The sequence below is a fragment of the Salmo trutta genome, chromosome 2 (genome assembly GCF_901001165.1).
Source record: "Salmo trutta chromosome 2, fSalTru1.1, whole genome shotgun sequence".
NCBI classification, from domain to species: domain Eukaryota; kingdom Metazoa; phylum Chordata; class Actinopteri; order Salmoniformes; family Salmonidae; genus Salmo; species Salmo trutta.
In genome coordinates this window covers 20136706-20162513 of record NC_042958.1, presented here as the reverse complement: position 1 = coordinate 20162513, position 25808 = coordinate 20136706, and the positions used below count along the sequence as shown (strand labels likewise).

The window sequence follows — 25808 nt, the reverse complement described above, 5'->3', positions numbered from 1 at the left end:
ACACACACAGTATGTCTACATAAAACACACAGTATGTCTACATAAAACACACACACAGTATGTCTACATAAAACACACAGTATGTCTACATAAAACACACAGTATGTCTACATAAAACACACAGTATGTCTACATAAAACACACAGTATTTCTACATAACACACACAGTATGTCAACATAAAACACACAGTATGTCTACATAAAACACACAGTATGCCTACATAAAACACACAGTATGTCTACATAAAACACACAGTATGTCTACATAAAACACACAGTATGTCTACATAAAACACACAGTATGTCTACATAAAACACACAGTATTTCTACATAACACACACAGTATGTCAACATAAAACACACAGTATGTCTACATAAAACACACAGTATGCCTACATAAAACACACAGTATGTCTACATAAAACACACAGTATGTCTACATAAAACACACAGTATGTCTACATAAAACACACAGTATGTCTACATAAAACACACACACACACGGTATGTCTACATGACAGATGTGCTAAACATATGTTTTGCAATGAAGTGAAAAAAAGTACTGCAGATTGCATCTGTGTGTGTTTTCCCAATGCTATGATGTGAGAGCAGAGGAAACACAAACACGGCTATAGCAGACAGAGACTAGGCTAGGGTTGAATAGTGGGAACCGGCTTACCGAGATTTACCTCCCAAACCCACTCCCTATTCCCGGGATCAATAACTGCGAGAAACCAGTAAATTATACGACATGACCAAAAGTATGCTCATCAGACATCTCATTCCAAATTCATGAGCGTTACACCACTCCAGTCAACGCTTGGCATTGCGCATGGTGATCTTAGGCTTGTGTGCGGCTGCTCGGCCATGGAAACCCCTTTCATGACGCTCCCGAAGAACTGTTCTTGTGCTGACATTGCTTCCAGGGGCAATTTGGAACTCGGGGCAGCTCTAGCTGGGCAGAAATTTGACAAACTGACTTGAAAAAGGAAAGATGGCATCCTATGACGGTGCCACGTTGAAAGTCACTGAACTCTTCAGTAACGTCATTCTACTGCCAATGTTTGTCTATGGAGATTGCATGGCTGTGTGCTCGATTTTATACACCGGTCAGCAACGGGTGTGGCTGAAATACCCACACCCGTGGTAGAATCCAGTCATTTGAGAAGTGTCCACATACTTTTGCATATATAGTGTATAATAAATTATATCTATGAACAGCATGACATGAAATGGATCTGTTAAATTATATGCAATGTCTAAACCTGGCTTCTCTACGGGCCACAGCCTCCTCTCTGCTATCAGCATGATCAATTATCAATGCTCAGGGTTGACAGGCAGCACATCTCAGTAGCCTTTGGATGGAAGTTCAAAATGCATGTATCGCATCATGGTAACTTTTTTTCTTGTGAAAGGTAGGACTATATTGCAACAGTATTGCCATGTGTATTTCTGCCCCATGTGAAGACAACATGTAAACCCTGGTTTCTAACGGTAGAAGGTGAACGACAGGCAGATTCTCCCATTTCCTGTTCTCTCCGCTCCATTACCACCTGAAGAGCTCGGTAGAGTCCCAAATGGCACCCTATTCCCTGCATAGCACACTACTATTGAACTGGGCCCTATGGGCCCTGGTCAAAAGTAGTGCACTATATAGGGAATACGGTGCCATTTGGGACGCAGGCCTAGCCTGGCGTGGCAGGGATTATAGCCAGGGTAACCATCTCACTTTATGGCTATCCAATTCCATCTGCACAGAGTGGAACCCACTCGACGGACTAGAGAAGATCTATTGCATTGCTAAGAATTCAATTTAAATGTACAGTGTGTGTCAAGAATACAGCACAACACCAAATCAAATGAAGGGCCATCTATTCTATACTGCACTTAAGGTTGAGGCCAGAACATCCAAAATGTTTCTGTTGGAACTAAATAAGCAAACGCCCCAACAGAACCAGTTCATCACAGATCAATGACATATCAACATACAGGAACTCCTTTACAACAAGAAGGTGTGGGGAGGGAGAGAGAGAGAAAGAGAGAGAGAGATCTGACAAATACTTGAATCAGTTATAGAACCCATTGCCCTTTATGGTTGTGAGGTCTGGCGTCCGCTCACCAACCAATTATTCACAAAATGGGACTAACACCAAATTGAAACTCTGCATGCAGAATTCTGCAAAAATATCCTCTGTGTACAACGTAAAACACCAAATAATGCATGCAGAGCAGAATTAGGCCGATACCCGCTAATTGGCAAAATCCAGAAAAGAGCCATTAAATTCTACAACCACCTAAAAGGAAGCGATTCCCAAACCTTCCATAACAAAGCCATCACCTACAGAGAGATGAACCTGGAGAAGAGTCCCCTAAGCAAGCTGGTCCTGGGGCTCTGTTCACAAAGACAAACAGACCTCACAGAGCCCAAAGACAGCAACACAACTAGACCCAACCAAATGAGAAAAAAGATAATTACTTGACACATTGGAAAGAATTATTTTTAAAAAACAGAGCAAACTAGAATGCTATTTGGCCCTAGAAAGAGAGTACACAGTGGCAGAATACCTGACCACTGTGACTGAACCAAACTTAAGGAAAGCTTTGACTATGTACAGACTCAGTGAGCATAGCCTTGCTATTGAGAAAGGCCCCCATAGGCAGACCTGGCTCTCAAGAGAAGACAGGCTATGTGCCCACTGCCCACAAAATGAGGTGGAAACTGAGCTGCACTTCCTAACCTCCTGCCAAATGTATGGCCATATTAGAGACACATATTTCCATCAGATTACACAGACCCACAAAGAATTTGAAAACAAATCCAATTTTGATAAACTCCCATATCTATTGGATGAAATACCACAGTGTGCCATCACAACCGCAAGATTTGTGACCTGTTGCCACAAGAAAAGGGCAACCAGTGAAGAACAAACAATATTGTAAATACAACCTATATTTATGTTTATTTATTTTCCCTTTGTACTTTAACTACTTGAATATCTTTACAACACTGCATATAGGCATAAAATGACATTTGAAATGTCTTCATTCTTCTGGAACTTTTGTGAGTGTAATGTCGACTGTTAATTTTTCATTTCACTTTTGTTTATTATCTATTTCACTTGCTTTGGCAATGTTAACATATGTTTCCCATGCCAATAAAGCCTGTTGAATTGAGAGAGAGAGGATGTATGGGGTGTGATATCAATAAACTAATCAGTCAACCCTCCATATCCTTATTTTATTATTTACCTTTACTTAACTTGGCAAGTCAGTTAAGAACAAATTCTTATTTTCAATGATGGCCTAGGAACAGTGGGTTAACTGCCTTGTACAGGGGTAGAACAACACATTTTTACCTTGTCAGCTCAGGGAATCAATCTTGCAACCTTTCGGTTACTAGTCCGAAGCTCTAACCACTAAGCTACCTGCCGCCCCACAATATTAAAGATATTGATACAGCAATAGGAATGCCACCGGACACATAATGGGAAATGAGCCAATCCTTCTAGCAGCAACTGTCATTTTTCCAGTTATATTTTCTATGGTGAAGAAGGATTAAGAAGAGCTACATTTGCATATACTGTACATATTCAACAAGGAGCTGTTGATTTGTGTATGGAATATTCTGGGGATTTGTATCTTGGCGTGTGAAGGAAGGAAGAGTGTCTTCTTGACAAGCAGCAGTCAGACTGTGTTTTAATTATAAATGACTTAACTCAACCAAGCAAGAAGGATACCAGGAGAAATCATTTAAACACTTTAACAACCATCACAACAGATTATGATATGTACTGTACATCAAACGCTGTGTTGTCTGATATTTTACTAATCCTATATAAAAAAACAACAACAGTGAATTAGCCTAGCTGTTTTCTAATGGTTATGTAACAATAAAAAAAGTAACTTTAGTTCATTTATTTTCTGAATCCTATATCGAAAACAGCCTAGATGTTTTCTAATGGTTATGTAATTTTGGTGGTTTACTAAAGTCCATTTAGTTGATCCACATACTTAGCTAGTTAGTGAGTTAGTTGGTTGGTTTGTTAGTTAGTTAGTTCATTAGTCTGTTAGCTTGTTGGTTCGTAAGTTTATTAGTTCGTTAGATTGGAGTTCCATGTAGTATCCACATAGGTAACTTCCTGGATGCCCTAGGAGTTCTGATGAGCTGTGAGGAGTTCTGGGGAGTTCTGGGGAGTTCTGAGCCCAGGTGGAGTTAGAGGTCAAAGGTTAATAGAGTTTCAACCCTGGAACCATCTAGGCATTCAGGCTAAGCGTTCCTATTGATCATAGAGGCACTCCAAGCTGAGCTGCCTGGAGCCTGACAGATGTTATAAGTCATTAAGGCAAAATCCAAAACTCTGTCTGTCTGTCTGTCTGTCTGTCTGTCTGTCTATAGGTCTGTCAAATCAAATCAAATCAAATTGTATTTGTCACGTGCTTCGTTACCAACAGGTGTAGACCTATAGTGAAATGCTTACTTACGGGTACTTTTCCAACAATACAGAGTTAAAGATAAGATAAAACATTGAATAAAAAATAGAAATAGTGACACGTACAGTCTGTCTCTTTATCTGTCTCTTCTCTCGGTCTCTCTCTCTCTCTTACACACACACACACACACATACTCAAAAGGCATAAAAATGTGAGAGAGAGCGAGAGAGAGAGAGAGAGAGAGAGAGAGCGAGAGAGAGAGAAAGCGAGAGAGAGAGAGAGAGAGAGAGAGAGGATGTATAGAATGGGATATCAATAGACTATTAAATAAATCAGTCAACCCTCCATGTCCTTATTGATACAGCAATAGGAATGCCACCGGACACATGATGGTGAAATGAATCAAGCCTTCATCAGCAGCTACTGTCATTTTTCCAGTTATATTTTCTATGGTGAAGAAGGATTAAGAAGAGCTACATTTGCATATACTGTACATATTCAACAAGGAGCTGTTGATTTGTGTATGGAATATTCTGGGGATTTGTATCTTGGCGTGTGAAGGAAGGAAGAGTGTCTTCTTGACAAGCAGCAGTCAGACTGTGTTTTAATTATAAATGACTTAACTCAACCAAGCAAGAAGGATACCAGGAGAAATCATTTAAACACTTTAACAACCATCACATCATATTCTGCTCTGTAAAGTAGATCAAAATCTGTGTGGATTCTGCCCAATTTCCAGGATATTTTAATAATCCTATATCGAAAATAACCTGTGTATTAGCCTAGCGGTTTTCTAATGATTGTCATTTTTTTGTTTTACTAAAGTCCATTTAGTTGCTCCACATACATATCTAGTTAATGAATTAGTTAGTTGGTTTGTTAGTTAGTTAGTTCGTTAGTCTGTTAGCTTGTCAGTTCGTAAATGTATTAGTTCGTTAGATTGGAGTTCCATGTATTATCCACATAGTTAACTTCCTGGATGCCCTAGGAGTTCTGATGAACTGTGAGGAGTTCTGAGCCTAGGTGGAGCTAGAGGTCAAAGGTTAGTAGAGTTTCTACCCAGGAACCATCTGAGCATTCAGGCTAAGCGTTCCTATTGATCATAGAGGCACTCCAAGCTGAGCTGCCTGGAGCCTGACAGATGTTATAAGTCATTGAGGCAAAAGCATAATCAAAAACTCTGTCTGTCTGTCAGTCTATCTCTCTCTCTCCCTCGCTTTCTCTCAGTCTCACACACACACACACACACACACACACACACACACACACACACACACACACACACACACACACACACACACACACACACACACACACACACACACACACACACACACACACACACAGGCCCATGGTTCCATGCTCAGTCAAGGCTCACTGATTCGGGAGATGTCTCCCGGGATGAAACAAACGCCACAAATCCTGTCCCTCTGTCTGTCTGTCTATCTAGCCCGCCCCTCCCACTTCAGAGGCCAGCCGCCTCCTTCCCTCCCTCCCCTCTCCACCTCCCTCTGCTTTTAATTAAAGCACACTGGGGACTTTATGAAACTAGCGGCATGGCTGTTAAGAGCCACCGCCTCCCTCACACACTGACAACACAGCACTCACACAAAGGCTGCGTCAAAACAGGCAGCCCAATTCAGATTTTTTTCTTCCAGTAATTGGTCTTTTGACCAATCACATCAGATCTTTTTCTGAGCTGATCTGATTGGTCAAAAGACCAATTAGTGTAAACTGGGCTGCCTGTGTATACGTAGCCATATCACAACAATGAACCAAGACAAAACAAGGCTTTTAACCCCATTACAACTGAACTGTTTTCTTTTTAATGAGTGGAAACTGAAGCATTGTCCTATGTGTCAGTAGCTACAGAGGATGAGAAATGCTCGCACCATACAGCGTGAGGTAAATGTGTGTACATACAGAGGAAGAGCATCCAACTGTAGCGTGCTAATACTGTTCTCTTCAAGTAATCCACTATGATAGGTAGTATTCTCTCATACAGTCAGTGATGGTATACATTATTCTCCTAAAACAGCCCATTACAGGGGACACTAATCTCCTTACATGACTCTTTGTCATGTGCACTATTCATCTCAAGGTGTTCCCAAGCTGACAACAGTTAAGTATAACAGGATCCTTCCAGCTTGAGAGATGGAACACTCAAAGCAAAATATGTGAAGGGAGAGTTGAGTATCCACAATGAAACAGTGAGCATGGACGGTTACATGCACACAATAATACGATTATTGTGGATAATAATAAGATTATTGTGGATAGTCAGATTAATATAATAGTTTGTTTAAAACATTTACATGCTTTGCAAGAACGGGTTCCCTAATAATGCTGTTTACATGGACACATTTGAAATCAGGCTACTGAGGGGACATTTTTTATAAATGCAAGAAATCACCAATAAAAATAAACGTTCTGCCACAGGGCCCATTTTATTTTTGCGAAACCTTTTTGATTCTGAGTTGGGACATATAAAGTTTGTACGTCAAAACTCTTTCTAAGATGCGTACTTTCAGTTTTTCCGAACTCACTTCATTTGTAATAAGAGGGAGGATTGATCGGCTGGGGCTAGCACATGTGCAGATCAAATACACTGCTAGAACGTCGATTAAGCTGTTTACATGTCCTAATAATTCAAAACATGACCTCACGCCAATTAACATAAGCAGAGTAAGGTGTTTAAATGACTATTTCCGTACTCGGCCTACTGCCATAATCAGTTTGATATCGAATTATTGGTCTGCATGTAAACGTACTCAGTGCATGAATCCTGTTGCTTACCTTTCCAAAGTCCCGCACATCAAACAAGTCGAAGGCCTCAAAGAGTTCACTCTTCTTCATGCCAAATATCTCATAGCAGACGGAGAGAAATGTCCTGATGTTCTTCAAGCACAGGAACTGGAAACAGAGTAAAGGGGGATATTGTGATTATTCGTTGGGTGATGATATAAGATGATTGACCATACAGTCACACAAAGTAAAATGAGTCACTTTATTCTGATGACAGACTTGCTTCACTGCATAGCTCGATCTCATATTAAATGCGTATTTATTTAAGTCTAGACAGAAATGTAAGCCGATTTGAGAAATCCCCGTCTATTCAGCGTGTTTGAAGGCGGAGTACCACAGATCATACCATAGTCTTCTCAGAATCAGACCCCAGTCTCACTATTATCACTTATCAACACTGGTCCTGACCTGTTTGCCACAAACTGTCAAGAGGGCCTAAACATTTATATTGAGCAGTTGGAGGCCAGAAGAGGCTCATGTCTGGTTCACACTTCAACATGGCTGCCACACAACACATTCCCATTCCACCTGGCTTCCACAATAAACATACTGCCATTGTTGTATATGTGAAAATGACAAATCAAATCAAATGTTATTTGTCACATCTTCCCGAATACAACAGGAGTAGACCTACAGTAAAATGCTTACTAAGAAGAGCTTAACCAACAATGCAGTTTTAAGAAAGTATTTACTAAAATAAACTGAAGTAAAAAAAATACAAATACAAAAATAAGAAAAATAGAAAAATAACAAATAATTAAGGAGCAACAATAAAATAACAGTAGCGAGGCTATATACAGCGGGTACCGGTACAGAGTCAATGTGCGGGGGCACCGGTTAGTCGAGGTAACTAAGGTAATATGTACATGTAGGTAGAGGTAAAGTGACTATGCATGGATAATAAACAACAGCGTGAAAATGGGAGGTGGGGTGGGGACAGTGCAAATAGTCCGGGTAGCCATTTTATTAGCTGTTCAGGAGTCTTATGGCTTGGGGTTAGAAGCTGTTAAGAAGCCTTTTGGACCTAGATTTGGCGCTCCGGTACCGCTTGCTGTGCGATAGCAGAGAGAACAGTCTCTGACAGTGTGGTGCCAGGACAACAACCTCTTTCTCAATGTGAGCAAGACAAAGGAGCTGATCCTCTACCGGTTCCTCATCGTCCCTGTTCCCATATCTCGCTGGTCTTCGTCACTGGGCTTCCCCCATCTGATGGCAACACCATCATTCTGACAGTGATGGATCGGTTCTCTAAGGCTGCTCATTTCATCCCTCTCCCCAAACTTTCCTCTGCCAAGGAAAGGGCCCAGCTCATGGTGCAGCACATCTTCTGGATCCATCGACTCCCGGTGGATATGGTTTCCGACCGGTGTCCTCAATTCTCATCTCAGTTTTGGAAGGAGTTCTGCACCCTAATTGGGGCGTCGGCCAGCCTATTCTCCGGATTCCATCCCCAGTCGAACGGCCAGTCGGAGCGAGCTAACCAGGACCTGGAGACCACCCTAAGATGTCTGGTCTCAACCAACCCCACTACCTGGAGCCGACAACTAGTCTGGGTGGAGTATGCCCCGGAACATCCTTCCCTGTCCAGCAACGGGACCTCCCCTTTTGAGTGCTCCATGCGGTATCAGCCTCTGCTCTTCCCAGAACAAGAACTAGAAGTCAACGTACCCTCGGCCCAGATATTCGTCCCCGCCGTTGACGTACCTGGAGAAGAGCTTGGGTAGCACTTCTCAAGACCAACTCCAGGTATCGTCAGCAAGCAGATCGCCACCGGACTCCAGTTCCCCTCTACCGCATTGGGCAGAGGGTATGGCTGTCCACACGGGACTCTGCCCCATTCAGAGTCCCGAACACTGTCCCCTCGTTTCATTGGTCTGTTTCCCATCTCTAGAGTCCTTAGTTCCACTGCTGTCCATCTCTTGTTATCCCATACCATCCGCATTCACCCTACATTCCATGTGTCTAGGATTAAGCCCGTGTCTCACAGTCCTTTGTCTTCTGTCCCCAGGCCCACCCCCCCTCCCCGTGTCATTGATGGCCATCCGGCATACACAGTAAAGACGTCTCCTGGGTGTTCGACCACGGGGCAGGGGTTTCCAGTACCTGGTTGACTGGGAGGGTTACGGCCCGGAGGAGAAGTGTTGTTTTCCCGCTAGAGACATCCTGGATCCAGCCCTCATCACCGACTTCCACCGTTGACACCCCGATAAACCAGGTATGCGCCCAGGTAGGACACCAGGTGGCGTCCCTAGAGGGGGGGGGGTACTGTCACACCCTGATCAGTTTCACCTGTCCTTGTTATTGTCTCCATCCCCTCCAGGTGTCGCTTGTTATCCCTGGTGTATTTATCCCTGTGTTTCCTGTCTCTCTGTGCCAGTTCGTCTTGTATGTTCCAAGTCAACCAGCATGTTTTTCCCGTGCTCCTGTCTTTTCTATTCTCTTTTACTAGACCTCCCGGCTTTGACCCTTGCCTGTTTCGGGACTCTCTACCCGCCTGCCTGACCATTCTGCCTGTCCTGACCTCGAGCCTGCCTGCCTGCCACACTGTACCTCCTGGAGTCTGAACTGGTTTTGACTTTTTGCCTGTCCACAACCATTCTCTTGCCTACCCCTTTTGGATATAATAAATATCAAAGACTCAATCCATCTGACTCCCGTGTCTGCATCTGGATCTCGCCTTGTGCCCCTCCTTGAAAGCATAAGCTCTACCTTTAGCTCAGTGAGGATGTTGCCTGTAATCCATGGCTTCTGGTTGGGGTATGTATGTACAGTCACTGAGAGCACGACGTCATCAATGCACTTATTGATGAAGCCAGTGACTGATGTAGTTTACTCCTCAATGCCATCGGAAGAATCCCGGGAAACATATTCCAGTGTGTGCTAGCAAAACAGTCCTGTAGCTTAGCATCTGCGTCATCTGACCACTTCCTTATTGAGCGAGTCACTGGTACTTCCTGCTTTAGTTTTTGCTTGTAAGCAGGAATCAGGAGGATAGAGTTATGGTCAGATTTGCCAAATGGAGGGTGAGGGAGAGCTTTGTATGCATCTCTGTGTGTGGAGTAAAGATGTTTTTTTCCTGCTGGCTGCACATTTAACATGCTGGTAGAAATTAGGTAAAACGGATTTAAGTTTTCCTGTATTACAGTCCCCGGCCACAAGGAGCGCCGCCTCTGGATGAGCATTTTCTTGTTTGCTTATGGCTTTATACAGCTCGTTGAGTGTCGTCTTAGTGCCAGAGTCACGTATAACAGTCAAAGTCCAGAAACTTTGTTGAGTTTGAAAATGGATGGGGCTATTGTCTGTCTAAAACTGCAGCCTGACACCCTGACAGAATCAAATAAGTCAAAACTCCATCCAGTATTAATAAGAAGATTTACTGACTTGCCAAACCTTTCTGCCTAGTGCGCATCCCAAATTTGAAGTAATGAACCTAATGTAGATCAATAGACAGGCCTCTTCCAATCCAGATCAGTCTCCGACAGAACCGCACATAGGCAGAGTCAGTAGCCTCAAACCCTGCCACATAGCGTTGGCTGAATAAAAATTGATTTAGTGAAGCTAAAATGCTGACGCGATGGGTGCTACTGCAGTCTTACAGTTGAGAAGATGGGAGAGGTGAACATCACACTCAGTGTAATCTTAACCTTTTGATCAGAGTGCTGTGTCTGGGACAGAGACAAACGAGGAGGCCCGTTAAGATAATTGGCTGACATAAAACATGGTTGACACACAGTGGGTTAGCTACTCTGTGATAAACTCTGGATGAAAGAGAGGATGTTGTCATAGACTGTTTAATAGGAGGATGCTGTTGGCACACCCCCGTCATTATTAGAGTAGACTACTATTCCCAACCAAATCTGAACTGAAATGCTCTCTCATCTCTAGCAATGCATTGTGTACTTGTTCATTTCTGTAGGTTGCAATAAGCTGCTTCTCTGCAGGTTTTGACAATTGCAGGAAAATTAACATTTATGAATTGCAGGGTCATTGACATCATGAAATGTGCATATTTAAACCACATCGCCAAATGATGGACTTAAGTCACTCAACACAGGATATCCCCAACAACTAACTATGCTGATGGTAACATCCTCCAATGCAAGACTTTATAACAACAGGCTGTTAGAATGACATCAGTCCCCACAAACACGTACTGATGTACAGTGAATAACCAGTAACCAGGCTCTAACAAGCCTTATTTCAGGGCTGTACTGAAACCCTGCTTACTTCTTTTTCGTTTGGTCTTGACTCACAGGCAAGCTTTCACAGGAAGTGTTTTTTATCGGTTGTTCTCTCTCTCTCATTTTTACAACAGCACAGCTGTTGTCTGTGTGATACTGTTGTCTGTGTGATGCTGTAACTCTGCTATGCACGACAGTAGATGCAGTCAACGAGTCTGGGTTACTAGAACAGTGTTACAATCCTAGTAAACAATGCATTGTTAAAAACAGAATACACAAGTCAAACAACTGAGAGGCAAAGTCATCTTTCTCTATTCATTATAACAGTTTCTCTATTCATATTTCTCTATGCAATATTTAGCTATCCTCCTGAACTGTGGCACTAGATCAGAGCCGTCTCTGAAGATGATGATGGACACAAACATCAAATATTAAATTCTGCTCCACTCAAATCACATCAGGCATTACAGATGACTTCACAAGAACGGCCTTGGGGCAGAAAACCCCAGATAAGACAGTCAGAGCGAAGGGCACGCAGGCAGCTAGTAAATAATGTTGAATGTTTACACTTGTATGCATGCCGTTTTATCTGAGGAGCACATCTTGGAGACGGCCGCCCGGGGGCTTCTGAGCAACCCCGAAGAGCTTTAGTATCTGAAGGAAACAGCAGCCTCACAGAGAGGCATCTGAAACCCACAGCACTAGGCTCAGTGGGCTGAAACCCTTTCTGTAGCACTGGGGTGAAGCATGCTGGGTGCAGGGAGGGACGGGGGTGGTGAGCAAGCACCAGGGAGGCTCAGGATCGTTTCACACTGAGCTGTTTTCTGCGTTAGGAACACTCAGCCCCCTAAGGCTCTTGTACAGTACAGAGAGAGGCCTGACTGGTGTGGGTACCCTCAAAACCATCCTTCTGACATGGAATGCCGATTTCACACCACGGCTTATTGTTGCATCCCGGCAGACATCTCCCGAATCAGTGAGCCTTGACTGAACATAGAACCATGGGCCTGCTGTGTTAGAGTGTGTGTGTGTGTGTGTGTGTGTGTGTGTGTGTGTGTGTGTGTGTGTGTGTGTGTGTGTGTGTGTGTGTGTGTGTGTGTGTGTGTGTGTGTGTGTGTGTTAACCTGTAGAGTAGGGAAGGGGACCAGGAAGGATGCAAGGGTAAGTGTAGGGAGAATTCACCACAACACTGTATAATGAAGGTGTAGCATTTCATATCTGAAGCACCATGCCGAAACCATCTGCAGAAATAAGACAAAGAGAAAATGGTCTCTACCACCATCCAAACCCACATTCTGCTTTTCAAGTCATGTGGTATTGCTGTGTTGAATCTGTTCAGAGCGCTTTAGCTCCATAATAAGGATCTTATTTCGTTCTGCTCATGTATTCCCTTCAATACGCTCCAAAGCTCCATGGCAACCACAGTGTGGGGATCTTTTAAAACCCCAGTGTGTATTGTATGTAGCCTAGCCTACCAGCTACTACCTAATCAAATCCTACTCTATTTGGTCTAAAATCTCCCACATGAAAAGCCAAACTGAGTTAGACTCATCTCTTTTGGTTAATGAGTGTCAATTAACAGCCGGTTAGATGGCCGACTCTGTCACAGAGGAAGCAGAGGACGTACTGATGTATAGTGAATGAGATTAGAGACCTGAGTGGCCTCTTTCTGTTTGTCCTTTCACTCAATCTGATATGCCCACAGACAACCCAGCCCAGCCAACAGGGAGCGAGAGTGCCAGGCTGCATCTGAAATGGCAACTGATTCCCTGTATACGCACTATTGACCAGAGCCATATCGGCCCTGGTCAAAAGCAGTGCACTATGTATGGAATAGGGTACCATTTAGACGCAACCTCTGTGTGCTACTAGCCTGGAATCCCAACTGATACAATGGTAAAATGGAGCATATGAGTTTGGATTCCAGGCTAGTGTGCTACTGCTTGGAGCATCCCACATAGACAAGACAGATAGAACAATGGTTTAACTATAGGCCTGTAGCAATGAATACCGTCGTATTCAACAGGGTATTGAATCAGAATGACATAACCCCTGCATGCTTTCTCACTGACTCATACCTACTGTCTCTTATGACCGTCTCTTGAGATTGTGTCAGGTGAGAAGAAATGGTGTGATATGAAACCCTTTAGGAGGAAAACAGAGGGCCACGGACCACAGTAATGTATAGCTTAATGTATGGGCCTATGACATGGAAACAGATCACCAGGGTTCCATACAAAATGGCACACCCTATTCCCTATGTAGCGCACTACTTTAGACCAGAGCCATATGGGCATTACATGGGGAATAGGGTGTCATTTGGGACGCAGGCCAGACCTGAGGTACTGTATATGTCACATACATTGATGTGAGAGCTGGGACCTGTTCTCAGCTGTGTCATCAGGAAACCTGAGTTGGAGTGTAGGCGAATGAATATGTGCTGACTGCAGAGGAACATCTGTCCGCCTTTTACAACCAGGTCCAGCTAAGGGTCAAACCCTGCCAGAAGACAGACAGCTAAAACAGCAGGATGCACAATCCAGAGATACACCCCCTCAGATTGTAATCTGTCCATAAACTTCCTAGGTAGTGGATAGTAGACTCCATACTACACACTAGACTCCAGTAACTGCCACAGAATGACGTATTTCTCTCACACCCGGTCTGAAGGATAATACTCATCAGCGCAGTTTGCACTCGAATCAAAAAACTAACTGAGACATACGCCAGCAATTCGTTTATTCGGGCAGCAGGTAGCCTAGCAGTTAAGAGCGTTGGGCCAGTAACCGAAAAGTATGCTATTCACTCCCTCTAGTGGTGTGGGGGCTGTGCTTTGACAAAGTAGGTGTGGTTATATCCTGCCTGGTTGGCCCTGTCCGGGGGTATCGTCAGACAGGGCCACAGTGTCTCCCAACCCCTCCTGTCTCAGCCTCCAGTATTTATGCTGCAATAGTTTATGTGTCGGGGGGCTAGGGTCAGTCTGTTATATTTGGAGTATTTCTCCTATCTTATCCGGTGTCCTGTGTGAATTTAAGTACGCTCCCTCTAATTCTCTCTCTCTTTCTCTCTCTTTCTCTCGGAGGACCTGAGCCCTAGGACCATGCCTCAGGACAACCTGGCCTGATGACTCCTTGCTGTCCCCAGTCCACCTGGTCGTGCTGCTAATCCAGTTTCAACTGTTCTGCCTGCGGCTATGGAACCCTGACCTGTTCACTGGACGTGCTACCAGGCCCGGGCCTGCTGTTTTATCTCTCTCTACTGCTGTCTCTAACTCTGAATGATCGGCTATGAAAAGCCAACTGACATTTACTCCTGAGGTGCTGAACTGTAGCACCCTTTACAACCACTGTGATTATTATTATTTGACCCTGCTCATCATCTATGAACATTTGAACATCTTGGCCATTTTCTGTTATAATCTCCACCCGGCACAGCCAGAAGAGGACTGGCCATCCATCAGAGCCTGGTTCCTCTCTAGGTTTCTTTCTAGGTTCCTGCCTTTCTAGGGAGTTTTTCCTAGCCACTGTGCTTCTGCATTGCTTGCTGTTTGGGGTTTTAGGCTGGGTTTCTGTATAGCACTTTGTGACATCGGCTGACGTAAAAAGGGCTTTATAAATCCATTTGATTGATTGATGGTTCGAATACCATCTGTTGAAGTGTCATTGAGCGAAGAACTTAAACCTCATTTTCTCCAGGGGCGCCGTACTACTTAACAGCATATTACACTGCACCTATCTAGTGTATGTGACAATAAAACACATATTTTGTATTCACTTTCATCCCTCATCCGTAAGGCTACAGAGAGAGAGAGATTGAGATATCGAGAGTGAGAGACAGAAAGGAGGGGTCGAGAGAGAGCATAACTTTCACCCTGACTCTTCTATTTAACAGTACACTTATTTAACACAGCACTGACAGGCACAGCTCTTCATGACAGCCCTGTTTCATTACATTATTAATGAGAGATGACTGATTGGCCTCAGCTGGCCGGCCTGCTAGCTACGGTCCACAGTAGCTGATCCAAACCCAGGGAAAGTAGGCTTCGTTCCAAATGGCACCCTATTCCCTTTATAGTGCACTATTTTTTTTATTTTTTTTTACCAGTACACAGAAGCAGTGCACTATATAGGGAGTAGGGTGCCATTTGGGACGCATCCACAGACTAATAACATTTGGCGTCTCCAACGCCTCTTATGTGCTTTCATGTACAGCCCGAGGTATTTCAAAAGGGTGGGAAGTCGCCCATAAAGAGTAACAACGTTTCTATATCTTTCGGCATTTTCCATTAAATGTTTCCCAACCCACATCCACCAGAAGCTAGAGGTTATGTATGTGCACACCTTGATGGATAGAAGTATGGTTTATGTTATTTGGTGCGGTCCAGGTGCTCTGTCTTGTCTGTTTATGGAGCGGGTCAAGTGATGCAGAAATTCTGTGATGGGGTCATGAGAGACGGAGGGTTGTGATAGGTTGGCTGGGATATGGTGGAGGCCAGAGAGATTCATGGGTAAATGTCCTTCATGGAAATCTTCACAGCAAAGTAGTATGTTGGCCAGGCCAGGGTATGTCAATATTCACACCACAGTAGTGTGTTGGCCAGGCCAGGGTATGTAAATCTTCACAGGACAGTAGTGTGTTGGCCAGGCCAGGGTATGTAGAGCTTCACAGCACAGTAGTGTGTGTTAGGGGATACATAAATCTTTACTGCTCATCCGCTGTAATGACCTGATCCAAGGCTCTCCCTCTCCAGCCTCTCTGTTCTCTCAGAAGAGGCAAGGTGTACGACCATCGTCTTCTCACTGGAGCATGAATACTGTCTGTCCGCCCCTCCTCCTTCCCTTCATACTCCTCACATCTCATCCTCCTCCTTGTCCCCTCACTCCCCCTCCCCTCCTCCTCCTCCCCATCCAGTAAAATATCATAAATCTGGTTTCGAGCTGCAGAGGGTGTGTGAGACAGGTCAACTGGTGTCTGACCCTGCGTTCATGTGTGTCTGTGCGAGCGTACCATAGTGTGCTTCTGTATGTAATTATTAACACTCTTCTCCACCACAGGTATATACAGTGCATTCGGAAAGTATTCAGACGCCTTGACTTTTTCAACATTTTGTTATGTTACAGCCTTATTCTAAAATGTATTAAATTAAATGTTTTCCTCATCAATCTACACACAATACCCCATAATGACAAAGAGAAAACAGGTTTTTAGAACATTTTGCAAATGTATTAAAAATCCAAATCAGACATACCTTATTTACATAAGTATTCAGACACTTTGCTATTAGACTCGAAATTTTGCTCAGGTGCATCCTGTTTCTACAACTTGATTGGAGTCCACCTGTGGTAAATGTAATAAATTGGACATGATTTGGAAGAGTACACACATAAGGTCCCGCAGTTGACAGTGCACGTCAGAACAAAAAACAAGACATGAGGTTGAAGGAATTGTTCATATAGCACTAAGACAGTATTGTCTCGAGGCACAGATCTGGGGAAGGTTAAAAAAATATTCTGCAGCATTGAAGGTCCCCAAGAACACAGTGGCCTCCATCATTCTTAAATGGAAGAAGTTTGGAACCACCAAGATTCTTCCTAGAGCTGGCTTCCCGGCCAAACTGAGCAATTGGGGGAGAAGGGCCTTGGTCAGGGAGGTGACCAAGAACCCGATGGTCACTCTGACAGAGCTCCAGAGTTCCTCTGTGGAGATGGGAGACCCTTCCAGAAGGATAACCATCTCTGCAGCACTCTACCAATCAGGTCTTTATGGTAAAGTGGCCAGACAGAAGCCACTCCTCTATTAAAGGACATGACAGCCCGCTTGGAGTTTGCCAAAAGACACCTTAAGGACTCTCAGACCATGAGAAATAAGATTCTCTAGTCTGATGAAACCAAGATTGAACTCTTTGGCCTGAATGCAAAGCGTCACGTCTGGAGGAAACCTGGCACCATCCCTACAGTGAAGCATGGTTGTGGCAGTATCATGCTTTGGGGATGTTTTTCAGCGGCAGGGACTGGGAGACTAGTTAGGATCGAGGGAAAGATGAACGGAGCAAAGTACAGAGAGATCCTTGATGAAAACCTGCTCCAGAGCGCTCAGGACCTTAGACTGGGACGAAGGTTCACATTCCAACAGGACAATGACCCAAAGCACACAGCCAAGACAACGCAAGAGTGGCTTTGGGACAAGTCTCTGAATGTCCTTGAGTGGCCCAGCCAGAGCCTGGACTTGAACCCGATCTAACATCTCTGAAGACACCTGAAAATAGATGTGCAGCAATGCTCCCCATTCAACCTGACAGAGCTTGAGAGGATCTGCAGAGAAGAATGGGAGAAACTCCCCAAATACAGGTGTGCCAAGCTTGTAGCGTCATATCCAAGAAGAAGAAGACTCAAGGCTGTAATTGCTGCCAAAGGTGCTTCAACAAAGTACTGAGTAAAGGGTCTAAATATGTATGTAAATGTTTATGTAAATGTTCTCATAAATTTACCCCCAAAAAATCAAAAAACAGTTTTTGTCATTATGAGGTATTGTGTGTAGATCGATTTGATTCATTTTTTTTTCATTTTAGAATAAGGCTGTAATGTAACAAAATGTGGAAAAAGTCAAGGGGTCTGAGTACTTTCCGAATACACTGTATTTCTAGATGTCCCTCTACACTACACCCAAAGACACTGAAAATAGACATACAGTATTTAAATAGAGCTCAGCAGAGATGTCCAAGTATCACCAATACCCACTATTACACAGCATGAGGAGCATTAGACATCCTCATCCACACTAAGAGGAGAAACATGATATGAAATACATATTGTTAATACGTACACCACTGAAACACTAGGGTACACACTGCAAGACCAAGTGCTCTTTGCTTTAAGCATTATCATTACTGACTGCCTGACTGACTGCCTGACTGACTGACTGCTCTATTTATTTTTAGCAGGATAGAAAATAATGTCCATTTAATTTGGCTCGAGGTTGTCAATGCTCCACTGGAGATTGGACGTACAGTAAAGGTTGCAGTGGTGCTGCAGGCTACAGAAACATCTCTCCCTCGCGTGCATCATCTGGACATCTCAGAGTGGGCGTATTGATCTAGGATCAGTTTAGCCTTTTAGGTCATATTGAAGAAGATTACATGGACAGGGGAGAGCTGATCCAGGATCAGCACTCTGAGACACTTCATGAATAACGAGTCGGATATCTACTAAGACCATGACAAGGACAAAGAAATAAAAACCTGTGTTAACATATAACAAATGGGGACATTGACATTCATGTGTTTCATTTTGTGTTGTTCCCATCGGATTCGTATTAGACATGGATTTAAATAGAGTTAAATGCTATCATCAATGGCCATTGTTTTCAATGTAACTATGTCAGTATTGACGAAAAAGCTCTCAGAAAGCACTTACAACAATACTGATGAAATGAACCAGTCTGGTAGGTCTCAAAAACGCAATAAACATTGATTGGAGATCAGACTCTCTTGCTTTTTGAAAACCATAAAATGTAATTACATAATTCCTCATATAGCATTACCATTTATTTGACTGGCACTCTGCAGAGGTACATATTCTATATTATAAACTGGATGGTTCAAGCCCTGAATGCTGATAGGCTCACAGATGTGGTATATCAGACCGTTTACCACGAGTATGACAAAACATGTATTTTTACTGCTCTAATTACATTGGCAACCAGTTTATAAAAGCAATAAGGCACCTTGGGAGATTGTGATATACGGCCAATATACCACGGTTAAGGGGAGTGTCCAGGCACTCTGTGTTGCGTCGTGCATGAGTAGCCCCTAGCCGTGGTATATTGGCCATATACCACACCCCTTCGAGCTTTATTGCTTAATTGAATAGCATAGGCAAATCATAGGAAAATGAAAAGTATGGCCTCTATTTGTAACATGCTAAGAGATGATATCTAAATTAAATCAAAAGTTCTGTTGGAGATGACTCTTCATTTCTATGAGCACTATCATTTATTTTGGTCTATAGATTAAAGGTGATGGTTTAAATTGATCCATTCGAGGGATTTCCAGGCATGTTGTTGTGTTGTATTTGCGTGTTTCCGTAATTTCATGACCATGGAAAGACTTGTGCCAACGTCATCATGAAAACTGCATTAATATACATGTCATATAATGATGACACCGAGGAGAAAACCTGCATGATTACATTAAACAACATTCGAATTTCAAATCAAAGGCTTCACTGACCTTGGTCTACAACTCTACGTGACGTGACATGGGATAAAACAATGTCTAGTTACATGTAGTGGTGTAAGGTAACTAAGTAAAAATATACTTAACAAAATTTAAACGCAACCTGTAGTGCTGGTCCCATGTTTCATGCGCTGAAATAAAAGATCCCTCAAATTTTCCATACGCAAAAAAAAGCTTATTTCTCTCAAATGTTGTGAACAAATTTGTTTACAACCTTACTAGTGAGCATTTCTCATTTGCCAAGATAATCCATATACCTGACAGGTGTGGCATATCAAGGAGCTGATTAAACAGCATGATCGTTACACATGTGCACCTTGTGCTGGCGACAATAAAAGGCCACTCTAAAATGTGCAGTTTTGTCACACAACACAATGCCACAGATATCTCCAGTATTGAGGGAGTGTGCAATTGGTATAGAATACAATTTCCCAAAACATCTAAATCTATTCCAGCAAAGGAAATACAGGTGAATGCAGAACTTGGACGATTAGGAGAATTCTGAGTCATTCGGAACAAAATCAGTAATGATGACATCATCAAAGTGTCCCAACACTGACAATTCTCTTTCCACTTTCCATTTCCGCTCTATCTCTTTCTCTCCCTCCTCCCTCTCTTTCTCTTTCTCTTTCTCTCCCTCCTCCCTCTCTTCTCTCTACCTCTTGAAGTAATGTTCTTACTTAAATGGGAACTCTGAAGCTTTGTCATGTACTAAGTCAGGTTGCTTCGGTGTGTTTTTTTAGACAGAGTGGGTTTGGCCCAGGCATGTCAAGTTTCACTTCCTTCCTCTATTCTGTCTCCTCACTTCCTTAGTGTGCCAAAGCTCAGGGACAGTCTTTTAAAAAGAGGCCTATATGTACTGCTGCTGCTGCCGATGCATAATGCATTCACGTGTAAGCCACGTTGTGCAGCTAATACTGAAACCAAACCACAGCTTACAAAACCTTTTGGTCTAGACTCTGGAGCGTAACAGTCTCAGCAGCCATTTGCCCATCTACACTTCCTCTCAGTTGACACTTTCATACTGCCGTGTTGTAACATCCACACACACCGAGATAAACACATACCTAAAAAAATAAATAAGTTAGCCACTTTTAACTCACTGCTGCTGCACCTGTTGCACTTTCCTCTCACAAGCAGACACACTCCCATGACAAAATACTACAACAGCATCCAGAGCTATTCTGTGGATGTCAGATTTATACTTCTCCTTTCCTTAGAACTTGTGACCTTGTGGATTTTATGGAGAACGTACGAAGGCCAATACCCCTCATATCCATTTCATTTATCTCTAGCTTTCATTATTCGTATCTCTTGAAAGACAGGGCCCAGTCAAAATGTTTCCAGGTTCAAGCACAATCCTGTCACAAGAAATGTTTGAGTCGATTTCTAGTTGTATTTGTACTGCATAACTGTTACTACATAACTTGTCTTACCCTGAAAAAACAACAACAACTGGATATTGGTTTTGACTGAACACAGCAGCTCAAAAGTCACACGCTGTTAGCACACTTCACATCAGAGACACACGCTGTTAGCACACTTCACATCAGAGACACACGCTGTTAGCACACTTCACATCAGAGACACACGCTGTTAGCACACTTCACATCAGAGACACACGCTGTTAGCACACTTCACATCAGAGAGACACACTGTTAGCACACTTCACATCAGAGACACACGCTGTTAGCACACTTCACATCAGAGACACACGCTGTTAGCACATTTCACATCAGAGACACACGCTGTTAGCACACTTCACATCAGAGACACACGCTGTTAGCACACTTCACATCAGAGACACACGCTGTTAGCACACTTCACATCAGAGAGACACACGCTGTTAGCACACTTCACATCAGAGACACACGCTGTTAGCACACTTCACATCAGAGACACACGCTGTTAGCACACTTCACATCAGAGACACACGCTGTTAGCACACTTCACATCAGAGACACACGCTGTTAGCACACTTCACATCAGAGAGACACACACTACACACTCCACTACTTCCCTCTTGCCAACCCAGCTGATGCCATCACTGCTGGACAACTAAGTCTCCAGAGGGGCTGATGAATTGTGCTTTAATTACGAGTCTAATACAGCCACGGGGCCCGCTGCTTTTTGAGGGTCCAGGCCCCTGTGTTCAGAGAGGGGTCTCTGATATGGTTCTGTGCACCAGACAGGTCCTTTGTGCTCTGGGCCCTCTAAGGCCTTTGTCTGGGTCTCTCCGCGGTCCCCAGGGTCCCACTGGGTGAGGGGAGGCCTAGCGTCCCATGTGTTTGTAAATGGACCAATGATAAAATAGCTGCTGCCACTGTGTAGTCATTAATTATTCACTGTGGTATTCATGCATCTCAACCAACCCTCCGTTATGTAAATGACACCTCCATGGAGCACTGAGGGCTGGGGGCAGTGGGTGCTTCCCAAATAGCACCCTAGTCCATATTTAGTGTACTAATTTTGACAGGGCCCTGGTGAAAAGTCGTACACCATATAGGGAGTAAGGTTAATTTTCGGACGCAGATAGAAAGTTGTGGAGGGGCTATTTTAAATGTTTTTGTTTCCCCTCCTGTTTCTGCTGTTGGATAGTGATGTACAACCAAAGGGAATTGGTCTCCTTAGCATGCTGTATGAATGGGTGTAGCACCCTAGTAGTGTGTTAAACCAAAGGACAGAAATATTATATCCTCTTGGTCTACAATCAAGAGAAAGTAGGCTGAGCAGAATTGTAAATATTAATCGTATTTGCTTCAGTGATGTAGGTGATGTAGGTGTTTACACTTTTGTATGTATCATCCTTATTGAATCATAGTGACTAATCCAAGCTGGCATCAAGCCATGTCTAAAAATAACATAGTGTTACAATGGGTAAGCATAGGACACATCCAATGTGCCTGCTACATAGTGTGCCATTATGTCATGACTTAGAGCGGATGCTGGCAAATAATGATCTTCTCTCGATCAATAATTGTAGCCGTTGGCCTTGTCTAACCCTGAGAGTAATACACAGCTCAACCTCTCTTCTTACCAACACAATCTAGTTTCCTCTCTTAAAGCACCATGCAAACATGGTAATTTGTTTGAGGCACTCAAAGCAATACAAAATGTCAATAACAATAGCAAACGTAATGGTCCACTTGACTTTGACCATTTAAAAACAAACTTGATTACGAATCTATTGTAGAAGTATATGATATTGACATGAGGATTGTAGAATTGTTTTAGAGTGCACTCACTCTGTCACACAATCTGTCTGTCAACTGTAGTTAGTTGGTTTGTGAAACAGCTTACTCATTGGCTGCTTCATTCGAGTGTGCGATGACTGAGTGTGTGTGTGATGGCTGAGTGTGTGTATGCGTATATGCGTGCGGGCATGTGTGCGTGTGTGTGACTGTGGGAGTGCGTACATGCATGTGTGTGTGCGTGTGTGTGTGTGTATGTGTGTGGTCGTCAGGTGCTCTAAAGGTTGGTCTAGACTCGTCACATGGAGTGACCGTCCCCTCTCTCCCCTGAGAGTTGTCATTGAGACACAGATTTAGCTGTGATGTGAAGGAGAATTATAATCTGCCCAGCCCAGAGCCAGGCCAGGCTGTGACATGCTTCGTGTGACCCAGGCTGTGACAGGACAGAGTTGGCGTCGGACAGGACAGGAGCAGATGGTCTTTGACAACCAGGAAAGGAGAGGAACACGTGGCAGGAGGCAGGAACCTCTGTTTTTAATAACGCAGAAGACAGGGGAGCTGTACCTGTATCTGACAGTCACGCTACCTGTATGTCTGTCTGTCTACCTATCTGTCTATCTGTATGTATGTCTGTCTGTCTACCTATCTGTCTATCTGTATGTATGTCTGTCTGTCTACCTATCTGTCTATCTGTATGTATGTCTGTCTGTCTACCTATCTGTCTATCTGTATGTATGTCTGTCTGTCTACCTATCTGTCTATCTGTATGTATGTCTGTCTGTCTACCTATCTGTCTATCTGTATGTATGTCTGTCTGTCTACCTATCTGTCTATCTGTATGTATGTCTGTCTGTCTACCTATCTGTCTATCTGTATGTATGTCTGTCTGTCTACCTATCTGTCTATCTGTATGTATGTCTGTCTGTCAGCCTTTCTGTGTGATAGGAACATAATAGATATTGTCATATACCTGTACTTCATACTGGCTATTGACTCAATATGTGACAATAAATCAATATGAAAGGATGAAAGTGTAGAGACGCAAGAGCACAAATCAAAAAACAACTATGTTACAGGGAAGGGAAAATGAAAGCACAGAAAAGACCAGCTACCACTTATTTACAATAGATAAAACGTGTAATGTACCATCACAGAGAAATGTGATAGTTGGCCCATGTAATTTTACTGCCTTTGTGGGGCTATTTATTTGATTATTTATTTATATAAATAAATATAAATCAAAATATGGGGGAGGGGGAAACATAAGAATTGATTGAAACTGTTTCGTTTATGTATATAACGCCATATCCTCAAAGTAACCTCTCTACCTCCAGCTGAATGTGTGACTCTCATACACTACAGACAGCCTGGTCTCATAGACTAGATGTATGGTTATATAAGACAGAAGGTTAATTAAGGCAAAAACTAAAGGAGGATGATTGGTCGGGGTCTATAGGTGGGTGTATAATGCAAAAGTCTAGCAATGCAAAGGTTCAAATCTCATCAACTTTGGCATTTTATTAAATTAGCAACTTTTCAACTACTTACTACATTTGAGCTACTTTGCAACTACGTAGCTTGTTAGCTAACTCTTCCCCTAACCCTAGCTAATGTTAGCCACAACAAATTGGAATTCCTAACATATCATAGCTTTTGCAAATTCAGAACATATTGTACATTACAAATCTGTAACATCATGTAGTGTACGTTTTGCAAAATGTTAACATATAATAGGAATTGTAATTCATAACATATCATACGAAATGGATGATGAACATCCTAAATTAATCCATACCATCGAAACCTAACATATCATACTAAATGGAGTGTCAGATTTATGTACAGAATAATATGAAATGCTCTGAGGCCTGGTTGCCATAGAGGGCAAGCGAGGTCTGACTCGGTTCAGATAACGGTACAGCAGTGCTTTAAGAGATCAAAATAATGGAAACTTCCCTCGTTGACAAAAAAATGAACACTTTCGAGGATATGAAACAATTCCCAAGTTCACAGCGAACTAAGTTAAACTAATGTGATTCAAACTGCCAACCGGTTTTCCCTCCCTCTGTGCAGTCTTCTATGTTTTTGATTACTCCATTCGATGCGTGAAAATATGGGCTTTGTAGTTTAGCAGAGTATTTGAAGCGTTTAATGTTTTTGATATGAAATTATTGTAAACACGTTTGTTATTTTACCTGTGACATCTGCGGTCTGAGATTGATCTCTTTGAGGTTGATGGACTGGGGTCGGAGGTTGTTGAGAAGTTGACACAGGAGCACTCCATCTCGGAGTGTCTGAGCCAGGTCGAATACCTGGGCGGACTCCCATGTTACCCGATGGTTGGGTGGAAGCACCTTGCAGTTGATCAGCCATAATGCGCACTGCCTCCAATACTCCATCATTGTTAAAGTATGGTTGAGATCAAACAAATCTTCCGCAAGGAATAAAGCCTATTGGAGTCTAATCAATAGCGCGCGCTAACACAACGTTGTCTCCATTTCAATCTGCAATATAAACGATGAAAGCGAAACTAGGTAACCGGATTTGATTATACTTCCCTCCGTTTCATAGCAGAAATAAAGGTACATTGAAAGAGGCTATGCTACTGGCTACGTGTGTACTCTGTCCATTGATGACTGAATCGTTCCACAGCTGACAGCAAAGGCAACACTGTTTGTGCGCTCTCCCTCCCTGCCTCTCTCCATCTCTCTCTCTCTCTCTCTCTCTCTCTCTCTCTCTCGCGTTCTCTCTCCGTCCATACCAACCCTCCGCCTCTCCTTTTCCGCTTGCCACTCATATGTTCCATAGAGTTAATTACTGCATTGATATTAGCATTGTGTCACCCACCTCAGAACATTCTTAGAAATAAAAAAAACACAAAGTCCTGTTTGGAAAATTGAAGCCTATTAAGAACGATTTAGAAGTAGTCGTAGTCTATTCGGAGAGGATGAATATTAAATGACTTA

The 25808-nt window shown here is 43.1% G+C and overlaps 1 protein-coding gene across 1 annotated transcript in view; it reads right to left on the bottom strand.

Moving 5' to 3' along the window:
* Positions 1–25542, bottom strand: part of vav3 (vav guanine nucleotide exchange factor 3) — a gene marked incomplete at its 3' end in the record, with an annotated part of 107243 nt that extends 81701 nt beyond the window's left edge. The window contains 2 exon segments of the mRNA XM_029697950.1: positions 7229–7345; positions 25038–25542. Of these exon segments, the coding sequence (XP_029553810.1) occupies positions 7229–7345; positions 25038–25244 (324 nt within the window).
* Between the last annotated feature and the right edge of the window lie 266 nt (positions 25543–25808).